General features: G+C 46.8%; 1 protein-coding gene across 1 annotated transcript in view; it reads left to right on the forward strand.

The window, feature by feature from the left end:
- Positions 1-1,484: 1,484 nt before the first annotated feature.
- LOC135566540 (E3 ubiquitin-protein ligase HERC2-like) overlaps positions 1,485-12,500 on the forward strand; it is an 11,420-nt gene continuing 404 nt past the window's right edge. The window contains exons 1-5 of the mRNA XM_065014238.1: positions 1,485-1,520; positions 6,451-6,619; positions 6,905-7,030; positions 7,366-7,468; positions 8,820-8,959. Of these exons, the coding sequence (XP_064870310.1) occupies positions 1,485-1,520; positions 6,451-6,619; positions 6,905-7,030; positions 7,366-7,468; positions 8,820-8,959 (574 nt within the window). The remainder of the gene's footprint in view (positions 1,521-6,450; positions 6,620-6,904; positions 7,031-7,365; positions 7,469-8,819; positions 8,960-12,500) is intronic.

Consider the following 12,500-nt stretch of genomic DNA (forward strand, 5'->3'; position numbering starts at 1 on the left):
TTAATGTGTGCGGTCCTGTGGTGTGGAGTCTTTAGTGGGCCTTGGTTGCTGGACCTCATCCTGATGTCCAGGTCAAACAGAGCTGTCTTGATGTTGACACGGGGTGCCTGATGACTACCTGAGGAGGAGCTGGAGGAGGGAGCCGGAGGAGGAGCTGGAGGAGCAGGCTCCCGCAGCCTTCCCAGTGGTAAGGCTGCCCGTCACCTGGTCACAGACCCAGACCCAATACACCCTGCCTGGTCAACAGACCCAAGCTAATACACCCCTGCCTGGTCACAGACCCAGCTAATGGGACACCCTGCCTGGTCACAGACCCAGCTAATACACTCCCTACCTACCTGGCTACAGACCCAGCTAATACACCCTACCTGGCTACAGACCCAGCTACACACCCCCTACCTGGAGTCAGACCCAGCTAATACACTCCCTGCCTGGTCACAGACCCAGCTAATACACCCCTACCTGGCAGACACTCAGCCTAATACACCTGCACCGGCAGCAGACCCAGCTAACACAACTCTCTACTCTGGGCTCACAGACCCAGCTAATACACTTCCCTACCTGGTCACAGACCCAGCTAATACACCCCCTACCTGGTCACAGACCCAGCTAATACACCTACCTGGTTACAGACCCAGCAATACACTCTACCTCATACAGACCCAGCTGATGACACCCTTACTTGGCACAGACCCAGCTAATACACCCTCTACCTGGTCACAGACCCAGCTAATACACCCTACCTGGCTGCAGACCCAGCTAATACACCCTACCTGGTCACAGACCCAGCTAATACACCCCTACCTGGCTACAGACCACAGCTAATAGCACCCCTAATCTGGGCACAGACCAGTAATACACCCCTACTCTGGATCACAGACCCAGCTAATACACCCCTACCTGGCTACAGACCAGATAATACACCCTACCTAGCACAGACCCAAGCAATACACACCCCTACTGGTCACAGACCCAGCTAATACACCCTACCTGGCTAGTTTACCCCTATGACCTACCTGATCACAAAGCAGCCATTACTGCTGAACCAATGACCACTGGGAATCACCCATAGATCTCTGCAGCCATTACTGCTGAACCAATGACCTGGGAATCACCGATAGATCTCTGCAGCCATTACTGCTGAACCAATGACACTGGGAATCACCTATAGATCTCTGCAGCCATTACTGCTGAACCAATGGACACTGGGAATCACCCATAGATTCTGCAGCCATTACTGCTGAACCAATGACTCTAGAATCACCACAGATCTCTGCAGCCATTACTGCTGAACCAATGACTTGGGAATCACCTGTGGTTCTTTTATCATGTGTAGCTACTATAATGTTGGAACTCAACCTGGAACTTTCACGCTAGATGAATTCATTGATGCATTCATATACTCTGTGTGTCCTCAGCCTCCTGGATGCCGTGGTGACGGAGACTCAGACCTTTAAGAACCAATCAGATTTCCAGAGCAAACGATGACCATGCTGTGTTATATCAGAGAGAACATTCAGGTAAGACTGCCGCCTGGCCAAACTGAGCAATCAGGGGAGAAGGGCCTTCGAGGGTGCCAAAATCCAACTAAAGGACTCTCAGACCATGAGAAAAATATTCTCTGGTCTGATGAAACCAAATTGAACTCTTTGGTTAGGAATGCCAGCATCACGCTCTGGAGGAAACCAGGCACCATCCCTACGGTGAGGCATGGTGGTGGCAGCATCATGCTGTGGGGATGTTTTTCAGCGGCAGGGACTGGGAGACTAGTCAGGATTGAGGGAAAGATCAACTGAGAAAAGTACAGAGAGCTCCTTGACGAGAACCTGCTCCAGAGTGCTCAGAACCCCAGACTGGGGCAAAGGTTCACCTTCCAACAGGACAACGACCGTAAGCACACAGCCAAGACAATGCAGGAGTGGCTTCGGGACAAGTCTCAATATCCTTGAGTTGCCCAGCCAGAGTCTGGACTTGAACCTGGATCGAACATCTCTGGAGAGAACTGAGAAATAGCTGTGCAGCGTCCGCTTCCCCATCCAACCTGACAGAGCTTGAGAGGATCTGTAGAGAAGAATGGGAGAAACTCCCAAATACAGGTGTAAGCAATGCTTGTAGCGTCATACCCAAGAAGACTCCAGGCTGTAATCGCTGCCAAAGGTGCTTCAACAAAGTACTGAGTAAAGGGTCTAATTACTTGTGCAAACGTGATATTTATTTTATTTTAAATAAATTAGCTATCATTTCTAAAAAAAAAAATGTTTTTGCTTTATAGATTGATAAAAAACATTTTCAATCCGTTTTAGAAGAAGGTGTCAGCATCACTGTCCTATAGGTTCTCCACTAAAGGCCTAGGTCCTATAGGTTCTCCACTAAAGGACTAGGTCCTATAGGTTCTCCACTAAAGGACTAGGTCCTATAGGTTCTCCACTAAAGGACTAGGTCCTATAGGTTCTCCACTAAAGGACTAGGTCCTATAGGTTCTCCACTAAAGGACTAGGTCCCATAGGTTCTCCACTCAAAGGACTAGGGGTCCTATAGGTTCTCCACCAAAGGACTAGGTCCTATAGGTTCTCCACTGAAGGTCAACCAGGTCTTACGTCAAGATTTGTTCAGAACTCCAACTTAAATGGATTGAGTCCTACAGGTTCTCCAGCAATTAAAGGACTAGGTCCTATAGGTTCTCTCCACTAAAGGACTAGGTCCTCCATAGGTTCTCCACTAAAGGACTAGGTCCTATAGGTTCTCCACTAAAGGACTAGGTCCTATAGGTTCTCCACTAAAGGACTAGGTCCTATAGGTTCTCCATTAAAGGCCCCTAAGGACTAGGTCCTATAGGTTCTCCACCAAAGGACTAGGTCCTAGGTCTACCAAAGGACTAGGTCCCATAGGTTCTCCACTAAAGGACTAGGTCCTATAGGTTCTCCACTAAAGGACTAGGTCCTATTAGGTTCTCCACTAAAGGACTAGGTCCTATAGGTTCTCCACTAAAGGACTAGGTCCTATAGGTTCTCCACTAAAGGACTAGGTCCTATAGGTTCTCCACTAAAGGACTAGGTCCTATAGGTTCTCCACTAAAGGACTAGGTCCTATAGGTTCTCCACTAAAGGACTAGGTCCTATAGGTTCTCCACTAAAGGACTAGGTCCTATAGGTTCTCCACCAAAGGACTATAGGTCTATAGGGTTCTCCACTAAAGGACTAGGTCCTATAGGTTCTCCACTAAAGGACTAGGTCCTTATAGGTTCTCCACTAAAGGACTAGGTCCTATGGGTTCTCCACTAAAGGACTAGGTCCTATAGGTTCTCCACTAAAGGACTAGGTCCTATAGGTTCTCCACTAAAGGACTAGGTCCATAGGTTCTCCACTAAAGACTAGGTCCAGGTCTCCACTAAAGGACTAGGTCCTATAGGTTCTCCACTAAAGGACTAGGTCCAATGTAATAACAGATGGATCTGGTCTACTGAACTGGCTGTGTCTTATAGACACCAATGTAATAGCAGATGGATCTGGTCTACTGAACTGGCTGTGTCTCATAGACACCAATGTAATAGCAGATGGATCTGGTCTACTGAACTGGCTGTGTCTCATAGACACCAATGTAATAGCAGATGGATCTGGTCTACTGAACTGGCTGTCTCATAGACACCAATGTAATAGCAGATGGATCTGGTCTACTGAACTGGCTGTGTCTTATAGACACCAATGTAATAGCAGATGGATCTGGTCTACTGAACTGGCTGTGTCTCATAGACACCAATGTAATAGCAGATGGATCTGGTCTACTGAACTGGCTGTGTCTCATAGACACCAATGTAATAGCAGATGGATCTGGTCTACTGAACTGGCTGTCTCATAGACACCAATGTAATAGCAGATGGATCTGGTCTACTGAACTGGCTGTGTCTCATAGACACCAATGTATTAGCAGATGGATCTGGTCTACTGAACTGGCTGTCTCATAGACACCAATGTAATAGCAGATGGATCTGGTCTACTGAACTGGCTGTCTCATAGACACCAATGTAATAGCAGATGGATCTGGTCTACTGAACTGGCTGTCTCCAGACACCAATGTAATAGCAGATGGATCTGGTCTACTGAACTGGCTGTGTCTTATAGACACCAATGTAATAGCAGATGGATCTGGTCTACTGAACTGGCTGTCCTCATAGACACCAATGTAATAGCAGATGGATCTGGTCTACTGAACTGGCTGTCTCAGACACCAATGTAATAGCAGATGGATCTGGTCTACTGAACTGGCTGTGTCTCATAGACACCAATGTAATAGCAGATGGATCTGGTCTACTGAACTGGCTGTGTCTCATAGACACCAATGTAATAGCAGATGGATCTGGTCTACTGAACTGGCTGTGTCTCATAGACACCAATGTAATAGCAGATGGATCTGGTCTACTGAACTGGCTGTGTCTCATAGACACCAATGTAATAGCAGATGGATCTGGTCTACTGAACTGGCTGTGTCTCATAGACACCAATGTAATAGCAGATGGATCTGGTCTACTGAACTGGCTGTGTCTCATAGACACCAATGTAATAGCAGATGGATCTGGTCTACTGAACTGGCTGTGTCTCATAGACACCAATGTAATAGCAGATGGATCTGGTCTACTGAACTGGCTGTGTCTTATAGACACCAATGTAATAGCAGATGTGTCTCATAGACACCAATGTAATAGCAGATGGGTCTCATAGACACCAATGTAATAGCAGATGGATCTGGTCTACTGAACTGGCTGTGTCTTATAGACACCAATGTAATAGCAGATGGGTCTCATAGACACCAATGTAATAGCAGATGGATCTGGTCTACTTAGTTCATTGACTTTCATTGAGCCAGAGAAAAACAGACAACCAGTGAGTGGGTCATGCCTCCTCTTCTGTCTCTTGCGTATGAGGAAGTATATTTAACTTCTGACCTCTAACCCCCGATCTCTGTATGTAGGTTGGGCATGACGTTGAAGTGCTGTAGAACGTATGAGGAAGTGTTTAACCTCTGACCCCTATGTACTGTAGGTGGGCATGATGGTGAAGTGCTGTAGAACGTATGAGGTGTATTTAATGTCTGACCTCTAACCTCTGACCCCTATGTACTGTAGGTGGGCATGACGGTGAAGTGCTGTAGAACGTATGAGGAAGTGATTAACCTCTGACCCCTATGTACTGTAGGTGGGCATGACGGTGAAGTGCTGTAGAACGTATGAGGTGTATTTCATGTCTGACCTCTAACCTCTGACCCCTATGTACTGTAGGTGGGCATGACGTTGAAGTGCTGTAGAACGTATGAGGAATTGTTTAACCTCTGACCCCTATGTACTGTAGGTGGGCATGACGGTGAAGTGCTGTAGAACGTATGAGGTGTATTTCATGTCTGACCTCTAACCTCTGACCCCTATGTACTGTAGGTGGGCATGACGGTGAAGTGCTGTAGAACGTATGAGGAAGTGTTTAACCTCTGACCCCTATGTACTGTAGGTGGGCATGATGGTGAAGTGCTGTAGAACGTATGAGGAAGTGTTTAACCTCTGACCCCTATGTACTGTAGGTGGGCATGATGGTGAAGTGCTGTAGAACGTATGAGGAAATGTATTTAATGTCTGACCTCTAACCTCTGACCCCTATGTACTGTAGGTGGGCATGACGGTGAAGTGCTGTAGAACGTATGAGGAAGTGTTTAACCTCTGACCCCTATGTACTGTAGGTGGGCATGATGGTGAAGTGCTGTAGAACGTATGAGGAAGTGTTTAACCTCTGACCCTATGTACTGTAGGTGGGCATGATGGTGAAGTGCTGTAGAACGTATGAGGAAGTGTTTAACCTCTGACCCCTATGTACTGTAGGTGGGCATGATGGTGAAGTGCTGTAGAACGTGATGAGGAAGTGTATTTAATGTCTGACCTCTAACCTCTGACCCCTATGTACTGTAGGTGGGCATGACGTTGAAGTGCTGTAGAACGTATGAGGAAGTGTTTAACCTCTGACCCCTATGTACTGTAGGTGGGCATGACGGTGAAGTGCTGTAGAACGTATGAGGAAGTGTTTAACCTCTGACCCCTATGTACTGTAGGTGGGCATGATGGTGAAGTGCTGTAGAACGTATGAGGAAGTGTTTAACCTCTGACCCCTATGTACTGTAGGTGGGCATGATGGTGAAGTGCTGTAGAACGTATGAGGTGTATTTAATGTCTGACCTCTAACCTCTGACCCCTATGTACTGTAGGTGGGCATGACGGTGAAGTGCTGTAGAACGTATGAGGAAGTGATTAACCTCTGACCCCTATGTACTGTAGGTGGGCATGATGGTGAAGTGCTGTAGAACGTATGAGGAAGTGTTTAACCTCTGACCCCTATGTACTGTAGGTGGGCATGACGGTGAAGTGCTGTAGAACGTATGAGGAAGTGATTAACCTCTGACCCCTATGTACTGTAGGTGGGCATGATGGTGAAGTGCTGTAGAACGTATGAGGAAGTGTACGAGGGAGACATGGGGAAGGTAATTAAACTGGACAGAGATGGACTCCATGACCTGAATGTCCAGTGTGACTGGCAGCAGAAAGGCGGGACCTACTGGGTCCGCTATATACACACTCAACTACTAGGTAAGATGGATGCTTTAAAGCTGTTGATATTAATGTGACTGGATCTCCTGTAACCTGTTTTCTGATTGGCCAGGAGCATGTTGATATTAATGTGACTGGATCTCCTGTAACCTGTTTTCTGATTGGCCAGGAGCATGCTGATATTAATGTGACTGGATCTCCTGTAACCTGTTTTCTGATTGGCCAGGAGCATGTTGATATTAATGTGACTGGATCTCCTGTAACCTGTTTTCTGATTGGCCAGGAGCATGTTGATATTAATGTGACTGGATCTCCTTGCTCCAGGCTTCCCACCACAGACCTCTCCATCCCACATTAAGATCGGGGACAAAGTGAGGGTGAAGGCTACCGTCACGACGCCGAAGTACAAATGGGGCTCTGTCACTCACAGGAGTGTAGGAGTGGTCAAGGGTAAGTCACTCGTTTGCTATTTATTTTGGTCATTTTGTTTTCTACCTGTATTTAAGGCCCAAACACCTCGTGACCTTATGCCACTGGCGTCTTTAAGATGGTCATTTTGTTTTCTACCCAGTTTTAGTCTGGGTTTCTGTACAGCACTTTGAGATATCAGCTGATGTACGAAGGGCTATATAAATACATTTGATTTGATTTGATATTTAAGGCCCAAACACCTCGTGGCCACTGGCGTCTTTAAGATGGTCATTTTAAAGGAGAAATGTCGCCCTCCGTTATCTACCTGCTTAAATAATGGTTATAAGTCAACTCTGGTGCTGTCCTGTGTTCAGCTTTCAGTGCCAATGGGAAGGATGTGATTCTGGACTTCACTCAGCAGTCTCACTGGACCGGGCTGCTGTCTGAGATGGAGCTGGTACCCAGTGTTCACCCGGAGTCCGCACGGATACAATTGTTTAATAGATGTTTTATTTGACCTTTATATATTTGACCAGGCACGTCCATTAAGAAAACGATGGCCTCAATACTGTTCACAATGACATGACCCAAGTTATCAATGGACCCAATCAATCAATGTTTTCATCAATGGACCCAATCAATCAATGGATGTTTTAACCGCTTATACGGTCTGTGATGGTCACCTCTGATCTCTGTGTCTAACTCTGTTCCTGCAGCTGTGATGGTCACCTCTGATCTCTGTGTCTAACTCTGTTCCTGCAGCTGTAATGGTCACCTCTGACCTCTGTGTCTAACTCTGTTCCTGCAGCTGTGATGGTCACCTCTGACCTCTGTGTCTGACTCTGTTCCCTCAGCTGTGATGGTCACCTCTGATCTCTGTGTCTAACTCTGTTTTCCCTCAGCTGTGATGGTCACCTCTGACCTCTGTGTCTAACTCTGTTCCTGCAGCTGTAATGGTCACCTCTGATCTCTGTGTCTAACTCTGTTCCTGCAGCTGTGATGGTCACCTCTGATCTCTGTGTCTAACTCTGTTCCTGCAGCTGTGATGGTCACCTCTGACCTCTGTGTCTAACTCTGTTCCTGCAGCTGTAATGGTCACCTCTGATCTCTGTGTCTAACTCTGTTCCTGCAGCTGTAATGGTCACCTCTGACCTCTGTGTCTAACTCTGTTCCTGCAGCGGTGATGGTCACCTCTGATCTCTGTGTCTAACTCTGTTTTCCCTCAGCTGTGATGGTCACCTCTGATCTCTGTGTCTAACTCTGTTCCTGCAGCTGTAATGGTCACCTCTGATCTCTGTGTCTAACTCTGTTCCTGCAGCTGTGATGGTCACCTCTGATCTCTGTGTCTAACTCTGTTCCTGCAGCTGTAATGGTCACCTCTGACCTCTGTGTCTAACTCTGTTCCTGCAGCTGTGATGGTCACCTCTGACCTCTGTGTCTGACTCTGTTCCTGCAGCTGTGATGGTCACCTCTGACCTCTGTGTCTGACTCTGTTCCCTCAGCTGTGATGGTCACCTCTGATCTCTGTGTCTAACTCTGTTTTCCCTCAGCTGTAATGGTCACCTCTGATCTCTGTGTCTAACTCTGTTCCTGCAGCTGTGATGGTCACCTCTGACCTCTGTGTCTGACTCTGTTCCCTCAGCTGTGATGGTCACCTCTGATCTCTGTGTCTAACTCTGTTTTCCCTCAGCTGTGATGGTCACCTCTGACCTCTGTGTCTAACTCTGTTCCTGCAGCTGTAATGGTCACCTCTGATCTCTGTGTCTAACTCTGTTCCTGCAGCTGTGATGGTCACCTCTGACCTCTGTGTCTAACTCTGTTCCTGCAGCTGTGATGGCTGTCAGATGTTCCCTATCAACGGCCCCAGGTTCAAATGTAGACACTGTGACGACTTTGACTTCTGTGAGAGGTGTTTTAAAACACGCCAACACAACACCAGGCACTCTTTTGTACGAGTCAACGAACCAGGTGAGTTTAGTGTTAATCTGTCTGTTCTCCTCCGGACCAGTAGTGTTAATCTGTCTGTTCTCCTCCAGACCAGTAGTGTTAATCTGTCTGTTCTCCTCCAGACCAGTAGTGTTAATCTGTCTGTTCTCCTCCAGACCAGTAGTGTTAATCTGTCTGTTCTCCTCCAGACCAGTAGTGTTAATCTGTCTGTCCTCCTCCAGACCAGTAGTGTTAATCTGTCTGTTCTCCTCCAGACCAGTAGTGTTAATCTGTCTGTTCTCCTCCAGACCAGTAGTGTTAATCTGTCTGTTCTCCTCCAGACCAGTAGTGTTAATCTGTCTGTTCTCCTCTAGACCAGTAGTGTTAATCTGTCTGTTCTCCTCCAGACCAGTAGTGTTAATCTGTCTGTTCTCCTCCAGACCAGTAGTGTTAATCTGTCTGTTCTCCTCCAGACCAGTAGTGTTAATCTGTCTGTTCTCCTCCAGACCAGTAGTGTTAATCTGTCTGTTCTCCTCCAGACCAGTAGTGTTAATCTGTCTGTCCTCCTCCAGACCAGTAGTGTTAATCTGTCTGGTCTCCTCCAGACCAGTAGTGTTAATCTGTCTGTTCTCCTTTAGACCAGTAGTGTTAATCTGTCTGTTCTCCTTTAGACCAGTAGTGTTAATCTGTCTGTCCTCCTCCAGACCAGTAGTGTTAATCTGTCTGTTCTCCTCCAGACCAGTAGTGTTAATCTGTCTGTTCTCCTCCAGACCAGTAGTGTTAATCTGTCTGGTCTCCTCCAGACCAGTAGTGTTAATCTGTCTGTTCTCCTCCAGACCAGTAGTGTTAATCTGTCTGGTCTCCTCCAGACCAGTAGTGTTAATCTGTCTGTTCTCCTCCAGACCAGTAGTGTTAATCTGTCTGTTCTCCTCCAGACCAGTAGTGTTAATCTGTCTGTTCTCCTCCAGACCAGTAGTGTTAATCTGTCTGGTCTCCTCCAGACCAGTAGTGTTAATCTGTCTGTCCTCCTCCAGACCAGTAGTGTTAATCTGTCTGTTCTCCTCCAGACCAGTAGTGTTAATCTGTCTGTTCTCCTCCAGACCAGTAGTGTTAATCTGTCTGTTCTCCTCCAGACCAGTAGTGTTAATCTGTCTGTTCTCCTCCAGACCAGTAGTGTTAATCTGTCTGTTCTCCTCCAGACCAGTAGTGTTAATCTGTCTGTTCTCCTCTAGACCAGTAGTGTTAATCTGTCTGTTCTCCTCCAGACCAGTAGTGTTAATCTGTCTGTTCTCCTCCAGACCAGTAGTGTTAATCTGTCTGTTCTCCTCCAGACCAGTAGTGTTAATCTGTCTGTTCTCCTCCAGACCAGTAGTGTTAATCTGTCTGTCCTCCTCCAGACCAGTAGTGTTAATCTGTCTGTTCTCCTCCAGACCAGTAGTGTTAATCTGTCTGTTCTCCTCCAGACCAGTAGTGTTAATCTGTCTGTTCTCCTCTAGACCAGTAGTGTTAATCTGTCTGTTCTCCTCTAGACCAGTAGTGTTAATCTGTCTGTTCTCCTCCAGACCAGTAGTGTTAATCTGTCTGTTCTCCTCCAGACCAGTAGTGTTAATCTGTCTGTCCTCCTCCAGACCAGTAGTGTTAATCTGTCTGTCCTCCTACAGACCAGTAGTGTTAATCTGTCTGTTCTCCTCCAGACCAGAAGTGTTAATCTGTCTGTCCTCCTCCAGACCAGTAGTGTTAATCTGTCTGGTCTCCTCCAGACCAGTAGTGTTAATCTGTCTGTCCTCCTCCAGACCAGTAGTGTTAATCTGTCTGTCCTCCTACAGACCAGTAGTGTTAATCTGTCTGTTCTCCTCCAGACCAGAAGTGTTAATCTGTCTGTCCTCCTCCAGACCAGTAGTGTTAATCTGTCTGTTCTCCTCCAGACCAGTAGTGTTAATCTGTCTGTTCTCCTCCAGGCCAGTAGTGTTAATCTGTCTGTTCTCCTCCAGACCAGTAGTGTTAATCTGTCTGGTCTCCTCCAGACCAGTAGTGTTAATCTGTCTGTTCTCCTCCAGACCAGTAGTGTTAATCTGTCTGTCCTCCTCCAGACCAGTAGTGTTAATCTGTCTGTTCTCCTCCAGACCAGTAGTGTTAATCTGTCTGTCCTCCTCCAGACCAGTAGTGTTAATCTGTCTGTCCTCCTCCAGACCAGTAGTGTTAATCTGTCTGTTCTCCTCTAGACCAGTAGTGTTAATCTGTCTGTCCTCCTCCAGGCCAGTAGTGTTAATCTGTCTGTTCTCCTCTAGACCAGTAGTGTTAATCTGTCTGTTCTCCTCCAGACCAGTAGTGTTAATCTGTCTGTTCTCCTCCAGACCAGTAGTGTTAATCTGTCTGTTCTCCTCCAGACCAGTAGTGTTAATATGTCTGTTCTCCTCCAGACCAGTAGTGTTAATCTGTCTGTTCTCCTCCAGACCAGTAGTGTTAATCTGTCTGTTCTCCTCTAGACCAGTAGTGTTAATCTGTCTGTTCTCCTCCAGACCAGTAGTGTTAATCTGTCTGTTCTCCTCCAGACCAGTAGTGTTAATCTGTCTGTTCTCCTCCAGACCAGTAGTGTTAATCTGTCTGTTCTCCTCCAGACCAGTAGTGTTAATCTGTCTGTTCTCCTCCAGACCAGTAGTGTTAATCTGTCTGTCCTCCTCCAGACCAGTAGTGTTAATCTGTCTGTTCTCCTCCAGACCAGTAGTGTTAATCTGTCTGTTCTCCTCCAGACCAGTAGTGTTAATCTGTCTGTTCTCCTCCAGACCAGTAGTGTTAATCTGTCTGTTCTCCTCCAGACCAGTAGTGTTAATCTGTCTGTTCTCCTCCAGACCAGTACCCAGTAGTGTTAATCTGTCTGTTCTCCTCCAGACCAGTAGTGTTAATCTGTCTGTCCTCCTCCAGACCAGTAGTGTTAATCTGTCTGGTCTCCTCCAGACCAGTAGTGTTAATCTGTCTGTTCTCCTCCAGACCAGTAGTGTTAATCTGTCTGTTCTCCTCCAGACCAGTAGTGTTAATCTGTCTGTTCTCCTCCAGACCAGTAGTGTTAATCTGTCTGTTCTCCTCCAGACCAGTAGTGTTAATCTGTCTGTTCTCCTCCAGACCAGTAGTGTTAATCTGTCTGTTCTCCTCTAGACCAGTAGTGTTAATCTGTCTGTTCTCCTCCAGACCAGTAGTGTTAATCTGTCTGTTCTCCTCCAGACCAGTAGTGTTAATCTGTCTGTCCTCCTCCAGACCAGTAGTGTTAATCTGTCTGTCCTCCTCCAGACCAGTAGTGTTAATCTGTCTGTTCTCCTCCAGACCAGTAGTGTTAATCTGTCTGTTCTCCTCCAGACCAGTAGTGTTAATCTGTCTGTCCTCCTCCAGACCAGTAGTGTTAATCTGTCTGTTCTCCTCCAGACCAGTAGTGTTAATCTGTCTGTTCTCCTCCAGACCAGTAGTGTTAATCTGTCTGTCCTCCTCCAGACCAGTAGTGTTAATCTGTCTGTTCTCCTCCAGACCAGTAGTGTTAATCTGTCTGTTCTCCTCTAGACCAGTAGTGTTAATCTGTCTGGTCTCCTCCAGA

This window comes from Oncorhynchus nerka, unplaced genomic scaffold, assembly GCF_034236695.1.
Source record: "Oncorhynchus nerka isolate Pitt River unplaced genomic scaffold, Oner_Uvic_2.0 unplaced_scaffold_4292, whole genome shotgun sequence".
Classification (NCBI taxonomy): domain Eukaryota; kingdom Metazoa; phylum Chordata; class Actinopteri; order Salmoniformes; family Salmonidae; genus Oncorhynchus; species Oncorhynchus nerka.